At 43.7% G+C, this 15,000-nt stretch overlaps 2 protein-coding genes across 3 annotated transcripts in view; one reads left to right on the top strand and one right to left on the bottom strand.

The window, feature by feature from the left end:
• The window catches only part of alg8 (ALG8 alpha-1,3-glucosyltransferase), a 6,244-nt gene extending 2,635 nt beyond the window's left edge, over window positions 1-3,609 (top strand). Inside the window, exons 5-13 of one of the 2 annotated variants that reach the window (XM_051394922.1) lie at window positions 1-24; window positions 727-838; window positions 1,006-1,109; window positions 1,184-1,304; window positions 1,387-1,526; window positions 1,607-1,746; window positions 1,883-1,980; window positions 2,539-2,611; window positions 2,853-3,609. The exon at window positions 1-24 is cut by the window's left edge and continues 44 nt beyond it. In XM_051394922.1, coding sequence (XP_051250882.1) covers window positions 1-24; window positions 727-838; window positions 1,006-1,109; window positions 1,184-1,304; window positions 1,387-1,526; window positions 1,607-1,746; window positions 1,883-1,980; window positions 2,539-2,611; window positions 2,853-3,078 — 1,038 coding nt within the window. In that variant the 3' untranslated portion in view covers window positions 3,079-3,609. Of the gene's footprint in view, window positions 25-711; window positions 839-1,005; window positions 1,110-1,183; window positions 1,305-1,386; window positions 1,527-1,606; window positions 1,747-1,882; window positions 1,981-2,538; window positions 2,612-2,852 lie in introns of both variants that reach the window. The other variant, XM_051394921.1, reaches the window with a different exon arrangement.
• A 1,645-nt stretch (window positions 3,610-5,254) lies between these two features.
• On the bottom strand, window positions 5,255-13,127 carry guca1d (guanylate cyclase activator 1d). The gene is made up of 4 exons (XM_051394932.1): window positions 12,702-13,127; window positions 9,160-9,309; window positions 7,711-7,798; window positions 5,255-6,274 (listed from the first exon to the last, which is right to left on the bottom strand). Exons 1-4 carry the CDS (start codon window positions 12,894-12,896, stop codon window positions 6,150-6,152), a joined length of 558 nt encoding a protein of 185 aa, XP_051250892.1. The 5' UTR covers window positions 12,897-13,127; the 3' UTR covers window positions 5,255-6,149.
• Between the last annotated feature and the right edge of the window lie 1,873 nt (window positions 13,128-15,000).

Genomic DNA, 15,000 nt, shown 5'->3' with positions numbered 1-15,000 from the left:
CTGTCTGTGGCCAAACACCTGCAGGTAAACACCTGAGACTCACCTGAGACTCACCTGAGACTCACCTGAGACCACTGAGTGACCACCGGTTCATCTGATCCCTTACACACACGCTCTTACTCTGTAATACACACGCTCTTACTCTGTAATACACACGCTCTTACTTTGTAACACACGCTCTTACTCTGTAAACTCTTACTGTCACGCTCTTACTTTGTAACACACGCTCTTACTTTGTAACACACGCTCTTACTCTGTAATACACACGCTCTTACTTTGTAACACACGCTCTTACTTTGTAATACACACGCTCTTACTTTGTAACACACGCTCTTACTTTGTAACACACGCTCTTACTTTGTAACACACGCTCTTACTCTGTAATACACACGCTCTTACTCTGTAATACACGCTCTTACTTTGTAATACACACGCTCTTACTCTGTAATACACACGCTCTTACTTTGTAACACACGCTCTTACTCTGTAATACACACGCTCTTACTTTGTAACACACGCTCTTACTCTGTAATACACACGCTCTTACTCTGTAATACACACGCTCTTACTTTGTAACACACGCTCTTACTCTGTAATACACACGCTCTTACTCTGTAATACACACGCTCTTACTTTGTAACACACGCTCTTACTCTGTAATACTCTGTAACAGGAAGTAAAGGAGATGGTTTCCCTGTTTGTGTTGAACAGTCTCGCCACCTGCAGGGGGCGCTGCTGTTCGCCATCCTGCTCAACCTGAAGCACATCTACCTGTACGTGGCGCCGGCGTACGGCATCTACCTGCTGCGGAGCTACTGTTTCACTCAGGACCACAAAGGTACGGCGCTCCTGTAGACCCGACACTGGGGGGTCTCTCCTTTAATGATCTGCAGATACTTCCTGATCAATGGATCTATAAAGTGTCACCATGGAGATCCAACCCACAGATATTTAATCTGACCCTGAACGCATTCAGATAAAAGATCTGTCTGTGTCTTTGTGCAGATGGTTCTGTGAACTGGAGGAGCTTCAGTCCGCTCCGTCTGCTGGCTCTGGGCGCCATCGTGGTCTCCGTGTGCGCTCTGTCCTTCGGGCCCTTCATCGCCATGGTAAGTGTAGCTGAGCCCTTCAGAATAAAACAGCGGTCTGTTTCCTGTCACTGATGAAGAGATGTTGATTCCAGGGTCAGCTCCCTCAGGTCCTGTCCCGACTCTTCCCCTTTAAGCGGGGCCTCTGTCACGCCTACTGGGCCCCCAACATCTGGGCCCTCTACAACATGCTGGACAAAGTCCTGGCGGTGCTGGGTGAGCCTCCTCCTGTCTCACTGTACGAGTCCGTGGTGGTTCTGAGGGCCACAGGGAATAAGTGATTCTTTCTGTGGTTCAGGTGTTCGTCTGAAGCTGCTGGAGGAGGCGGAGCTTCCTCGAGCCTCCATGACGGGCGGGTTGGTGCAGGAGTTTCAGCACTCGGTCCTCCCCTCCGTCTCTCCCTCCGTCACCCTGGTCTGCACTCTGCTCTCCATCCTGGTGAGACTTTACTGAGGGAATATTGATTATCTGCGTCTCTTCCTGTCTGACGGCGTTCTCTGTCCTCTGACCGTCTGAAGCCGGCCGTGGCGTCCATCTGGCGCCGTCCTCGCGGTGCTCGGGGGTTCCTGCGCTGCCTGCTGCTCTGCGCTCTGGCCTCCTTCATGTTCGGCTGGCACGTCCACGAGAAGGCCGTCCTCATCGCCATCCTGCCCCTCAGGTCAGAGACATGACGCTCCATAGGAACCCAGTGAGGAACCCAGTGAGGAACCCAGTGAGGAACCCACTGAGGAACCCAGTGAGGAACCCACTGAGGACGTTCTCTCAAAGAGCTCTGTGTTCTTCTCTCCCTGCAGCATCCTGGCGGTGGAGAGCAGAGAGGATGCTGGGATATTCCTGGTCCTGACCACCACGGGTCATTACTCGCTGTTCCCACTGATCTTCACCCCAGCAGGTACGGACAGATGGACGGACGGACGGACGGACGGACAGACAGACAGATGGACGGACGGAGAGAGAGAGACAGACAGACGGACGGAGAGAGACAGAGACAGACAGACAGACAGACGGACGGACGGACGGACGGACGGAGAGAGAGAGAGACAGGGACGGACGGACGGACGGAGAGAGAGAGAGACAGGGACGGACGGACGGACGGAGAGAGAGAGACAGAGACAGACGGACGGACGGAGAGAGAGAGACAGAGACAGACGGACGGAGAGAGAGAAGACAGACGGACGGACGGAGAGAGAGAGAGACAGAGACAGACAGACAGACAGACGGACGGACGGACAGGCGGAGAGAGAGAGACAGAGAGACAGACGGACAGAGAGAGAGAGACGGACGGAGAGAGAGACAGAGACGGACAGACAGACAGACAGACAGACAGATAGACGGACAGACAGACAGACAGACAGATAGACGGACAGACAGACAGACAGACGGACAGACAGACAGACAGACAGACGTTGGGTGTTTGAATCCTCAGACCTTCGTGCTGTTTGTGTTTCAGAGCTGCCGATCAAAGTGGTTCTGATGCTGCTGTTTGTGATCTTCTCGTTTGCTGCTCTGAGGAAACTGTACAGGTAAACACTTTCATTGTTTCTATATAAAGTTAAATAATAGTTTTTATTTGACCTCAGCGACCTCCAGCAGGACGATGAGGTCGATGTTGATATTCTAAACTCTGAGATGGTTCACTGTGGAACAGAATAGAAGCTGTACGAGCTGTTTCAGACTCCAGACGCATTAACAGTTAGCAGTTTTAACAAAGACTCCACTACCCAGAGTGCTTTGCTCTGTGTCTCACTGACTCTCTCCTCTCAGCGGTCAGGGGTCCCTGCTGCGTCCTCTGGAGTCCGTCTACCTTGCGGGACTGGTCGCCGTGGCGATCGCCTGTGAGATTGTCTTCCCTCTGTCGCCGTGGCAACAGAGGCTGCCCTTCCTCCCCCTGCTGGCGACGTCGGTGTACTGCTCCGTGGGCGTCTCGTACTCCTTCCTGCGTCTGTACGCCAGCCTGCTGCGGCAGGACGAGAAGCCCAAACAGCTGTGAGACGTCGCGGGTTAGAGCCCCAACAGCTGCTGCCCGCGTGCCCTTGAGCACAACTCTCTTTCTGATCGTCTCCACGCCGCTCGCTGACGCTCAGCTGCTGTAGGTTGGGTCAGCTGACACACTGCCGGCCTGTTGAAGCTTCCTCAGCGCTGTGGCTGAAGACACACAGTCTGAGATCCAGAGAACAATGACGACTGTGCACAACGTACAACCACAACTCTTCTGTTCCTGTTCCTGTACAACTTACAGGAAGTCACACTGATGGAAAACCTTTTGTTTCACGTTGGACTCTTCAAACTGGTGACGGGACTGAGTGTCTCCAGCTCTCCTTTTGATCAACATGCACACACATCAGATCGGACTGTTGAGCAGGTTCAGGATTCAGGACAGACCTCCGCCCCAATACTGACGCACATCTGGAATAACGTAGGCGCTGTCAGCTGATGAAAACGACATGAGGACCAAAACAGAGCTGAAAGACACGTCTGCTGTTTGTTTGTTCTATATTTTCAAATAAAAACATCAATATATCCTGTTTGTGTTTGTGTTGACGTTTGCGCTGATGTTTGTGCTGATGTTTGTGTTTGTGCTGATGTTTGTTGATGTTTGTGTTGATGTTGATGTTTGTGCTGATGTTTGTGTTTGTGCTGATGTTTGTTGATGTTTGTGTTGATGTTGATGTTTGTGCTGATGTTTGTGTTTGCGCTGATGTTTGCTTGCGCTGATGTTTGTTTGCGCTGATGTTTGTTTGCGCTGATGTTTACGTTGATGTTTGTTTGTGCTGATGTTTACTGTCGATGTTTACGGTCGCTCTCTGTCCGGGTTGAGTTTGAATGAAAGACGACACTTGTTTAAAAACTTTATTGATAAGGCAACACAAAACATGATTGGTTAAAGTGGACTGTTACAGGACACAGTTGGACTGTAGAGATCTCTATTGCACTATAAGAACTGTTAGCGTTGATGCTAAGCTGCAGGTTAGCTCTGACTGTACGACTACCAGCTCGTAGCTTTAAGGACAAAATGGCCTCTCTTCCTCTTCTCCAACCACCAGGTTCATGATTCACTCTGCAGACGTTCTCCCCGTCGTCCTGATCTTGTCTCAAACATCATCGTATAAAAGTAAAAAGGTTTACATCACGCATGTCATTCAGTACATTCCTTTGAACTTCAAAATAAGAGACCAGTCACACAAAACTAAATGCTGTAAAATAATGTGTACATGCTACGCGTCCCCCTATAGGGCTCTGTGAAGCTGTCCTGACCAACCATGGGCAGGGGGGTGGAGCTGAATGAAGCCTGGTTACCTGTGACGGCGCCCACCTGTCACTCAAAGCAACCACACCTTTAATTATTCATAACTTTAATCCTTAATATCATTTAAAGGGGCGAGTTGTATAAACGTACAGTTTAAATTATCTCTAGAGACCAAAAGGCCGTAAACATGTTTGTTTCTGCTGTTGGACATTTGGATATGGGGCCTTGTGGAGACTCTAGTGGCTGTTAGAGGAACTGCAGCCAGAGGAGTTTATATTAAAACCAATGTGAAAATGGAAGCAGTTTAAAAACCTGTAATCCTTAAAAATAAAAACAAATTAATGCTTGAATCACACCTGGATTGGCCTGGATTGGCTTGGGTGAGTCTCTGGACTGGCCTGGTGCCAGAGGAGCTGCTGGATCAGGTTGTGGAGGATTATTTTGTCCGTGAATCCTCCTCAGCTCTAATTCAATTAGAATAAAAGTAGTGTTTCTGTTTGAGTCCATTTTTGTGTTTTAAACTTTTAAACTCTTTCGAGCCTTCAGGTGATTTCTTCTTCTTCCTCCTCTTCCTCCTCTTCTTCCTCCCATCTCTCTTCCTCTTGATCTCTTCCTCTGTGGTGGTAGATCTGCTCCATTATGGCTCCGGCTGCTGAACCTTTGACAGTATTAAGAGGATCAGCAGCTTCAGAGCAAAGAGCAGCTCACTGCAGACTCCCAGCATGCTCTGCTCACAGAGACCCAACCGACCTCTAACGGTGGTCGATTCGTACCACAGTACGACAGATATCGGCTGAAGAACATTTAAAATAAAGAGGATGACGTTCAAACTCTTCATATGTGTAAAATTTATATTATTCGATTGATTGAAACAGGAAAATACTTTTGTTATTTTACAGTTTATAACTGGAGTTATTGTTCGGGATGAAATTATTTTATATATATTTTATAAATTATAGATCTTATTTGCACACTTAAAGGCTTTTTATTTTATTTTTAGTTATTTTGCAAGAAGTTTGAAAAGTTTATGTACTATTAAAAGTGTTTTTTGATGTACTTTATTGTTGTTGTGAGAGTATTTAATCACTACCAGCCTTACTCGCCCTGAGCTGTGTATGAAAGGTTATGATGCTAGTGTCTGATGCTGATAGAACAGTTTCACTATGTTACTTTGGATAAAATATAAACATGTTTTTCTGTCAGAAGTGAGATCTGTTGAACAAAACATTCCCGACATTTTGAACGTCTAACCAGCGACAGACGCACAAAAAGGAGATAAAATACAGTCTAACGTTGGCAAAATTTGGAATGAAGTCAGGTTCTATCTGATCAAAGAGTAAGAAGATTATCAATCAGAGAAAGCGTTCAGTGACAACTTCTGGACACTTTCAGGTACCAAGAGGTGCTGAGGTTCAACACCCAACCCGGGACATATGTGGGATCTTTGGAAACTGGAACCATCAATATGATTGAAGTTCTGTGGGTTTGAACATTTTTGGATCAAGGTTGCCTTCGGAAAACAGAATCATCAAAAGTCCTCAGATATCAAAAATGAGTTTGTTTCTCCTCCTGATACCCGGAGGGAAGGGAGCAGTTCAGAGGCTGAACGGCCAATCACATCGCAAAGTTTTGCAGTCTCAGCGTCCGTTGTTTCCCCGCTGCCTCACTCGGACTACAGATCTTCAGGTGTCTTCAAGAAGATGGTCAGGGGAGGGGGCAAGTCTTTTTTTGACGGGGGTGAGGGGTGATTATTATTATAATTTAATAAAATAATTATTTATATAGTCTTTGATGTCCTGATGCAGCTCCGGCTCTCATCCCACCCGGCCCTCCACGATGATGATTAACACCGGCGTCAGGTCCATCATTTTCTTCAGCATGTCCATGATGTCGTCGTGGTCTTTGGCTCCCTCGATGAACTCCTCCAGGGTCAACTCACCTGAGGGGTCAAAAGACAGTCGAGAATATAACGAGTACTTTTATTTGTTATTTTACTTCACCAGATCAGCTCAGCACCGGTACCCCCAGGAAGTCCTGAGTACGAACATTAAAACTGATATATGACTTCAGTTTCGTTAAGGAACTAGTTCAGACGAGTTTGTTCCCTTGAAGACCTTCAGTAGTAATTTCCTGCTGCTGCAGCTTCACATTAAAAGCATTTAACTGGAGTAACATGAGCTGACTTTTATTATGAAGTAGTCACCAGAAACGCAATGAGTTTGTCAGTGGGACAGAAGCCGACCACTATCGCTCATCGTTGGGTGGCTGTGGGTCAGGAGGTAGAGCGGGTGGTCCACTAATCAGAAGGTTGTTGGTTTGATCCCCGGCTCCTCCTGCTGTGCGTCAGTGTGTGAATGTGAATGAATGATGAATGTGTGTGACTGTGGCGTTAGGGTAAAAGCACTTTGAGTGGTCGGAACACTAGAAACGTGCTTTATAAGTACAGTCCATTTATCAAAAATGCGTCTACAAAACAAGATAATGGTTGTTTTTGGGTATTCGTTGACAGCAGATCCGTAAGAATTATTGCAGGAACAAGGAGGAGAAGCCACAGACAGCTGCACACCTCCAACTCCTCAGCCAGGTAACCAACTCCTTTCACCGTCGCTGTCAGTGCCTTTAATTCTTATTTTGTACAGCCACCCTCTGTATTTTTACATAATAAAAGTTAATATAACCACCTAAAAATAACTTTACTTTGATGTAATGCCAAATTATCACAGAAGTTATCTCAGGACTCAAATAGAGCAGGTCTTGACCGAACTCTTTAATAAATTATTTACAGAGACCCAACAGTTTCCACCATAAGCAAGACCTTGGAGACGGCAGCAAGGAAAAACTTCCTTTTAAGAGGCAGAAGCCTCGGACAGACCCTTCAGCTCTAGGTGGGTGGCCGTCTGCGTCTACTGTAATAGTAATGATAAAGAGCTGTATCATCTGCGTACATGTGGATTCTGCACTTTGTCAGCTGTGTTTAGTTAATCTCAAACTGAACACTGGTGACTTTGCGACATTTTAAACTGTATAGTGTATTGTAGCATTAGTATTTCATGCCTCATCAGACTGTTCATTGTAAACTGTTGGAATGATGTTCTTAAATCTTTCCACTGGTCGGGTACAAAAAGAACAGCTTTAAAAGGTTTGTCCTGAGGGTGGTGCCAGAAGAATGTACAGTGGCCTTTTAAGGACATCGCTGCCTGTATTGGCATTCATTTCGGGCAGCACTGCAGTATTTTAGCATTTTAACAGACCTGTCAGTCCATTGACAGAGTGGTTTGCGGTTTGATACTGGGTTGCTCTGCAGCAGTGATTATAGTAGCAGACCTTTAGCATTAGTACTATTAACTATCAGCACATTATTTTCTTGTTCTTTACCTTCTCCCTTCACGTCGATCCTCTCAAATATGAGCGCGACAATCTCCTCGGGGTCAATGTCTCTGTTCCGTGTGATGTCCTGGACGGCCTGCAGGGGGAGACACACACAGTCTGGCTGAATATTAAAGATTTAAAACCTTTTTAAAGCCTTTAAAAGCTCAGAATCTGTTCACTTATATCTAAATGATGAGTATGAAATGAAATGAGTCAAAGATTACAGAATGATGACTGAAAATTAAAAAGATAACATTTTTTGGTTTCTTTTTCTATTTTCCATTTCAGTATTTTAAATTCAAATATTCACATTGCCATTTCAACATATTGAAGAGTTGTTTCACTCTCCAGTTTCTTTGTAACACTTAATTATGTCCTGATTGTCCTGAGTACTAAAATAAAATAATAGTTTTCGATTTCCTCGGTAATCTTCAGAGAGGGTTAAACGTTGCTAACTGGACTCTCTGACAACCTTCAGACTGGTTTGACGTTGAGACTAAACTGGGTCGGAGTTGTTCGACCCACTTCCAGCAGCTTCCTGTCGGCTGATAGATTGAGCTCATTCAGCAGATTAACACCCGTCTAATTTCAGAGCTAATCCAGCCCAGTTTTCTGTTGGCGTCACCACTGCTGATTCAGCCGTTCACTCAGAGCTGCTAGAGACACCCTGACATTTATCTAAAGTTAGAAAAAGCCTTTTGCACATTTCCATCAGGATGTCCCGAGCCTCAGTGGTTACACATTTATTTTAAATTCAAATATTTGGCATCTTTGCAAAATGTGTGTTTGTATAAAATGTATTCATTTGTTGCACACAGCTGAAACGTGCCTGCATTTATATACACCTTTCAGAATAAAGAATCAAAGATATTTTTCTACAATGGGATTTACTTTTTACATCTGATTCAGGTGTTTTATATGACAGCTCTGATGGTGGCTGCGACTTTTCCAATCATTTTAACTTAAACTTCAATAGAGAGCTGTGATTCACTCCACACAAACACTGTCTGGAAAACAGACCTACAGGGAACCAATGTGACCACAGAAATCAATCATCAGCTCGTACCAGCACATCAGATGTTCCGATGTGAAGTAAAGGTTTCATTCTCCACCTCCTCCTGTAATGATCATCCTGTCGGACCACATTAGCTCTGGTTCTCAGACCTTGGTGCTATCACCTTTTCACCAGTGTAATCAACAGACGGCGATGCACAACGACCTGTATGATATAAAACGCCCACTTTGGTTCCCAAAGGAAAACCTGCTGTTTTTTGGTTTCATCTGGGAACTTTTCAGGTTCTGAACAGAGCCAGTTTCGTGTTGGTGGAAAAGGCCTATGGATGAAGCTTTTGTCTGGTTCTTCAGTGATGATAGTGATGATGATGATGATGGTGATGATGATGCTCTACATGGGGATAAAAAAATTTTTGTGAGGTCTGTTTGTGTGATTGTTACCGAGAAGATGGTCTCCAGTTCATCCCTGTCGATCTTTCCATTGCCGTCCTGGTCGAACAGTTTGAAGTACCACTTTAGTTTCTGGTTGATTTCTCCTTTCAGCATCAGACTGATGGCTGCGATGTACTCCACGAAGTCGATGTACCCGTCCTGCAGACAGAAAATAATATTTTTTTTAACCTGGAATAGTTTTCCAGAACTAAAGTTGGGTATTAAACCTGTAGAGTTTGGAAAGTTGGTCCGGCTTCATTTATTCACACAAAGTTCTTGTGTGGCTGCTTTGTGTTCAGACATTTAAAAACAAGGTATTAATAATGTTTATTATACATTTCCTGCCACTTTCACTTCTCTGGTTTCTCAGCACTTCTGTTTGACTTGAGTGACTCAGGATATAAAGGTTATTCTGGTCCTGTTGATCTCTGTTGATCATCTGAGTACAGATTCAAAGCAGAAAAGCACTGAAAGTTCCCACCCTGGTTGTGACCCTGAAGTTACACAGGTAGATGCCGAAGGATCTGTCCTAGGTTTCTGCCTTTTAACAGGCAGTTTTTCCTTGCCCTTGTCGCCTAGTGCTTGCTCATGGTGGTACTGTTGGGTCCCTGTAATTAATGTTTTAAAGAGTTCGGTCTAGACCTGCTCTATTTGAAAAGTGTCCTGAGATAACTTCTGTTATGAATTGGCGCTATACAAATAAAATTGAATCGAATTGAATAGATGTACACTAGTCTGCAGGCATTGTGAGAAAGCAGCACTTATGTCCGGATTGTGCAAACACTGCATGGATTCTGGTTGTATCCTGCAAATTCAGACAAATCTCTCAGCTGGAAACAGGACGTGTCGACCTGTTGCGACACATTTAGTCTAGAAATTCGGCAGAGCGGCTTGTTGCTATGGAAACTTGAACTTTAGGAATCATTAGCTTTTCTCCTTCCTGCCAATATTGTCCAATGTAGTTTCTCAAAAGTCAAGAGGACATCTCTTCAAATGTCTTATTTTGTTCCAAAGAAATCTAATCTACTGTGATTAAAATGTATTATGTCATAATCAATCTTTTATAAAAAATAATATGATCTCATCATTATGTTTCCTCTGATCATCAACAAAAGATATTGAATATATATTGCATATGAATAAAACTGAACACAGAACGTTTGACCATGAAAAGTTATTGGCGAGAACAATCCAGCGTTTGAACCAATCAGAGCCCGGTGACCTCTGGTGTCCTTCCAGCTCTCAGAACATCCTCAGTGAACTTCACCGCTACACACTTTAAAATCCACTTATCTCGCCATTAACACACACACACACACACACACACACACACAAGCGGGATAATGGCTCTGCATGCCAACACTGAAAGCCAATTAGACAGAGAGCCAATGAAAGTGCTGCTTCAGCCATCTTTGTCCTGATTCACAGACTGAAGCTGAAACGTATCATTGAACGCTTAATGTCAGAAAACATCATAAAATGTCCCGATTGTCACGTTTTCAACAGTTCTAATTAATATCACTAAAATAATACAAGTTCTGGTTAATTTTCTAAATAAAAGCTCGAGACTCGAGTAAATAGTTCGACCAAATCATTTTAACTCGAGGTCGACTGACTATCTGTTACTGAAGCTTTCGAACACATTTCACTTCATCTGTTAGTGGAGTCATCACATGACATTACATTAAGACGACAAAGCAAACTCCATCCACAGGTAAAGAAAACCACGAGATGCAGTAAAAGCTCCAAATAAAAGACAGTCAGTGGACCTTGAGTTATTTTTATCATAAAAGTACAAAAAATATGTTTATCTGAGTTGTTGGGATGAAAAATAATATTCCTTCTGTCAATTAATCTACCATCAACTATCAATTCATAAATTTGTCTGTAATATGTCAGAAAAATGACTCAACTGAGCAAACCAATTTCTGTTGATGGACTAATCAATAGTTCCATCAACCAATAGCCACATATCCAAAGTGAGATCTCATATCCAACGTTATTAATAATGACAAATATTCCAATGTATTAGCAAACATATTCACCCGTAGAGGTTTCACAGGTTTTATCTGCCGACTTTTATAAATTTAATTTTAGCTAGCAAACAGAACAGGGCCGACCAAAGGCGCAAATGCTCCCTAATTATTGATTATTTATCACCATTAAGTTTCAGTTTTGGCTCTCCGAGGAAAAATTTGGGCACCAACGATATAGAAGAACAACAAACCGAAGAACTCGTCATAAAGTCCTGTTTGTGCTTTACAATGTCCAATGAGCAAAATGTTCCTGAAGCTCCCACAGTCTAATGGTCACAGGTCAGTTTAGTGTCAATCAGTTGTCCTTTGCTGTGGGAGGATTGATTAGGAATCTTTCAGTCTCTTGTTCTAAGACAGATTTGTGAACCTTTAAACTGCAGATGTGTTAATGGCGGCTGCAAGACCCAGCCTTTGTATGTTTGTGCTTTTCTTCTGAAGGTTAGACACCTAAAGACTAATTCCCCTCTGGCTGAGGGCACCTGTACCTGTCCAACCCCAATAATCACATCAGTTAACAGCAAACTCAAATTGACACTGGGCGACTCTTCAAATTAAAAGCATTTCATAACTTCAATGTCTCAGTCCGACTGAATAAAACGGTAAAATTACATTAATTTACTGTTAATTTACTGTAAGGTCCAATTATTACACAATATACATGAGATATTATTGAGTTATTTTTGACAAACAAGCAGCCAATAATTGAGTGTAGCTGTTTAATGAGTTAAGGTCTGATTGACCACAGAGAAATATAAATATATTATAAATACACTCTCTATATTTTATTATTCTTCTCTCCTGTTAGAGGAGACAAAGCTCAGAACTTTACAATATTACTTTATATTAATTGATTTGTTTGTGACTTTATATCTAGCGACGCATTGATCAGTGTATCTGTGTTAGCCACCATGCTAACGGTTGTCTCTCAGTCTGAAGGTAAATTAAACATTAAAATCATAGTTAAAGCCTGGAGGACGTTTCATCATGAATCAGAACCAAACAAGACCTGGTCCTGGTTCCGGTTCTGGTTCAGCTGATAAAGCTGGTAACACTTGTGTACTTTTACTTGTAATGGAGTATTTTTACATGAATGTTATTGTAAAATAAAAACATTATGTGCTTCTCCTCCAGTGAACAATCTTCTTCCTGTCATAGTGTAGAAAATGTGTTTGGTAAGTTAAATATCAGTAAAAGTAACTACAGCTGTCAGACAAATGTAATCGAGTACAGTAGAAATACTGAAGAAAGACTGAAGGGAGGAACATGAACATGTTTTATTATTTATGTCTTATTATGAATCAACACTTCTTATTGTGTCGGTTTGAATAAAATATCTGTGACACTATCAGTTTGTTCTCCACTGAGGCTGAAACTGGTTCCGGTCCAGTGAAACCAGAACCAGAACCTGAGGCGAAGATAAAATGGTGATTAATTCAAAACCTTTATTTTTAAAACCCCAGCTCTGTGTGTGTGTGTGTGTGTGTGTGTGTGTGTGTGTGTGTGTGTGAGACGCACCCCGTCCATGTCGAAGGTGAAGAAGACCTGGTCCACGTAGCTGTTGGCGTTCTCGCTCATGCCCTTCAGGCCCAGGATGGCCTTCAGCTCGAACAGCGTGATGAGGCCCGATGGAGACTCTCTCATGAACTTGTTGTACCAGTGGTGCATGTCCTCCGCCAGGATGTCGTCCAGGTTCGAGCCGTGGTTCCCCATCGCTGCGTTCAAAGTAAAAGGAAGGGACTCTGCTCGCCCTGAAGACCGGAGGAGGACCAGCAGATGACCTCAGACGAGAACTTGTGGCCCTTGAACTTGTGGAGGAATCAGCAGAGAGCTCGATGGCGGGAACAAGCAGCGAGGCCAGCGGGCTTCAGGAGCGGGAGCCGGCCGACATCAGGCTGCAGTGACTCTGCAGGCGGAGACCTCAGGACTCTCTAACCCTCTTAGGTCCCGGAGTGAAAAATCAAGGAAGCACCTAAAATAACTCCCTAATGAGATCAGGCCGTCCCGCTGCAGCGCTCTGCTGCTGGAGGCCGAGCCAAGAGGCTTTACCTGCAGAGCCCTGCTGAGGGAGCGGGGCCCAGCATTATATAACAGACTCACTGGGTCCTGGTTGCATTTACACATCTTTTCTTATATTAATAAAATATCCTGTGAGTTTACATGTTTATTTAATAGATTAAATTCAAGTTTAATACAATCAGTGACATTAACAGTAAATAAAGTATTAGTTGTGTAACTTTAATGTATGAGTTAGTGAACTGACAGATATGTTGTATAATGATGGAAGTAGAATAAATGTTGTTTATCAGTGTATAAGGTAAACTGTCCAAATACAGTTGTTATCAGTGTAAACAGCAATAATTACTGTAATCTCACAGATAATGACTTTTATTACACTTTTATAACTTTTATTCTCTCCTACAGAAACAAAGATGGCCGCCAACCAGCAGCTTTGTTGAGAGCGTCGGACCGGACTCCAGGAACTGACCCGGTCCAGCTTGGTCCCATCAGTCGTCCACACATTTACACGTTAAGACATTTATTGATCGGTTCCAGTCGATCCTTTATTCATCTGTTCTTTCATCTGTGTGACCTTTGACCCTCATTAACAGACTCTGATAGAGCTGCTGGTACTGATCCAGTTCAACCCACAGTGGCTTCAGATGGATGCTGGGAATCTGACGGGAATCTGAGGGGCGGGGCCATAAATCTGATGATAAAAACCTATGTATCAGCCTCAGTGATCGGAGATGGATCCAACGTCCTCATATGACAATGGATCAGTAAACAGTGTGTTGGAGGTTTGAGCTGTTGGATGCAGCAGGAGATTATCAGAATGAGTCTCTGCAATCAGAGCAGCTTTACTGAGAAACAATGTCTGCGTGTTAATCAGATCAGCTCGTCCTGCCAGCGGGTTAATCACAGCTTTTATTAGCCTGTCGAGGAAAAGTCACTTTAATGACTCAGAATGTGACAGAAGTTTCTGCTGGCGATCAACGATGTGACGTTAGCATTTAGCTCACAGCCTGCGGACTCCTATTTGATTCAGGGAGGAACTGACTCACTACGTCAGTACGCTAACACGCTAATGTTTAGCATGTGTAAGGTTCATCGTCTTAATTCAGCGAGTTAGCATGCTAACATTTGCTAATTAGGGCTAAAATAACGTCTGCTACGTGCTACCGATGAACGCAGTCGATTTCAGAGACTGTTGGATGGATTTACTCTGCAGGATTCAGACCCGGTGGAACGTTGGAGCACATTTACAACTCACCATCAGTTTGAATTAAATCACCAATATTTAAATCTATAATTCTCTTTGAATTGTTTTCAGTGAAGATCGATTCCAACTGGAGATTTTTCGACATTGATATGTTTTTAGAGTCCTTCTGGAGTCCAGCTGTTTGTTTTTCTCAGCAGCTGTCGGAGGTCCAGATTTCTCCGACTCCGAATTTAAACTGACATCAACGATTTATCCGACTCATATAATTTCTTACAGCGATGCATTCTGGGACATGTAGTTACCTTATCAACTGTCTGCAGACTCATCAATGAACACCTTTGAAACCACGTCTGAAAGCCTTTATTACTTTGTTTATTGTCATTCTCTCCTGTTGTGGACAGTGTCTGTGACCTTTGACCCTTTTATCAGAGAGTCTATTTTCAGCCCATTGTGTCAGCGTGTTCTCCCAGCATGCCTCTGGGCTCCTGTTTGTAGTTTTTGGCAGCCATCTTTAGTCCATCTGTTGTATTTCAGGCAGCAGTGAGTGGATGTGAGTGAGTCAGAGAATCAAACAGATTATCCAGAATAAGGCTG

The sequence above is a fragment of the Dicentrarchus labrax genome, unplaced genomic scaffold (genome assembly GCF_905237075.1).
Source record: "Dicentrarchus labrax unplaced genomic scaffold, dlabrax2021, whole genome shotgun sequence".
NCBI lineage: Eukaryota > Metazoa > Chordata > Actinopteri > Moronidae > Dicentrarchus > Dicentrarchus labrax.
The sequence above is the reverse complement of the archived record's forward strand: the minus strand, read 5'-3'. Positions and strand labels throughout refer to the sequence as shown.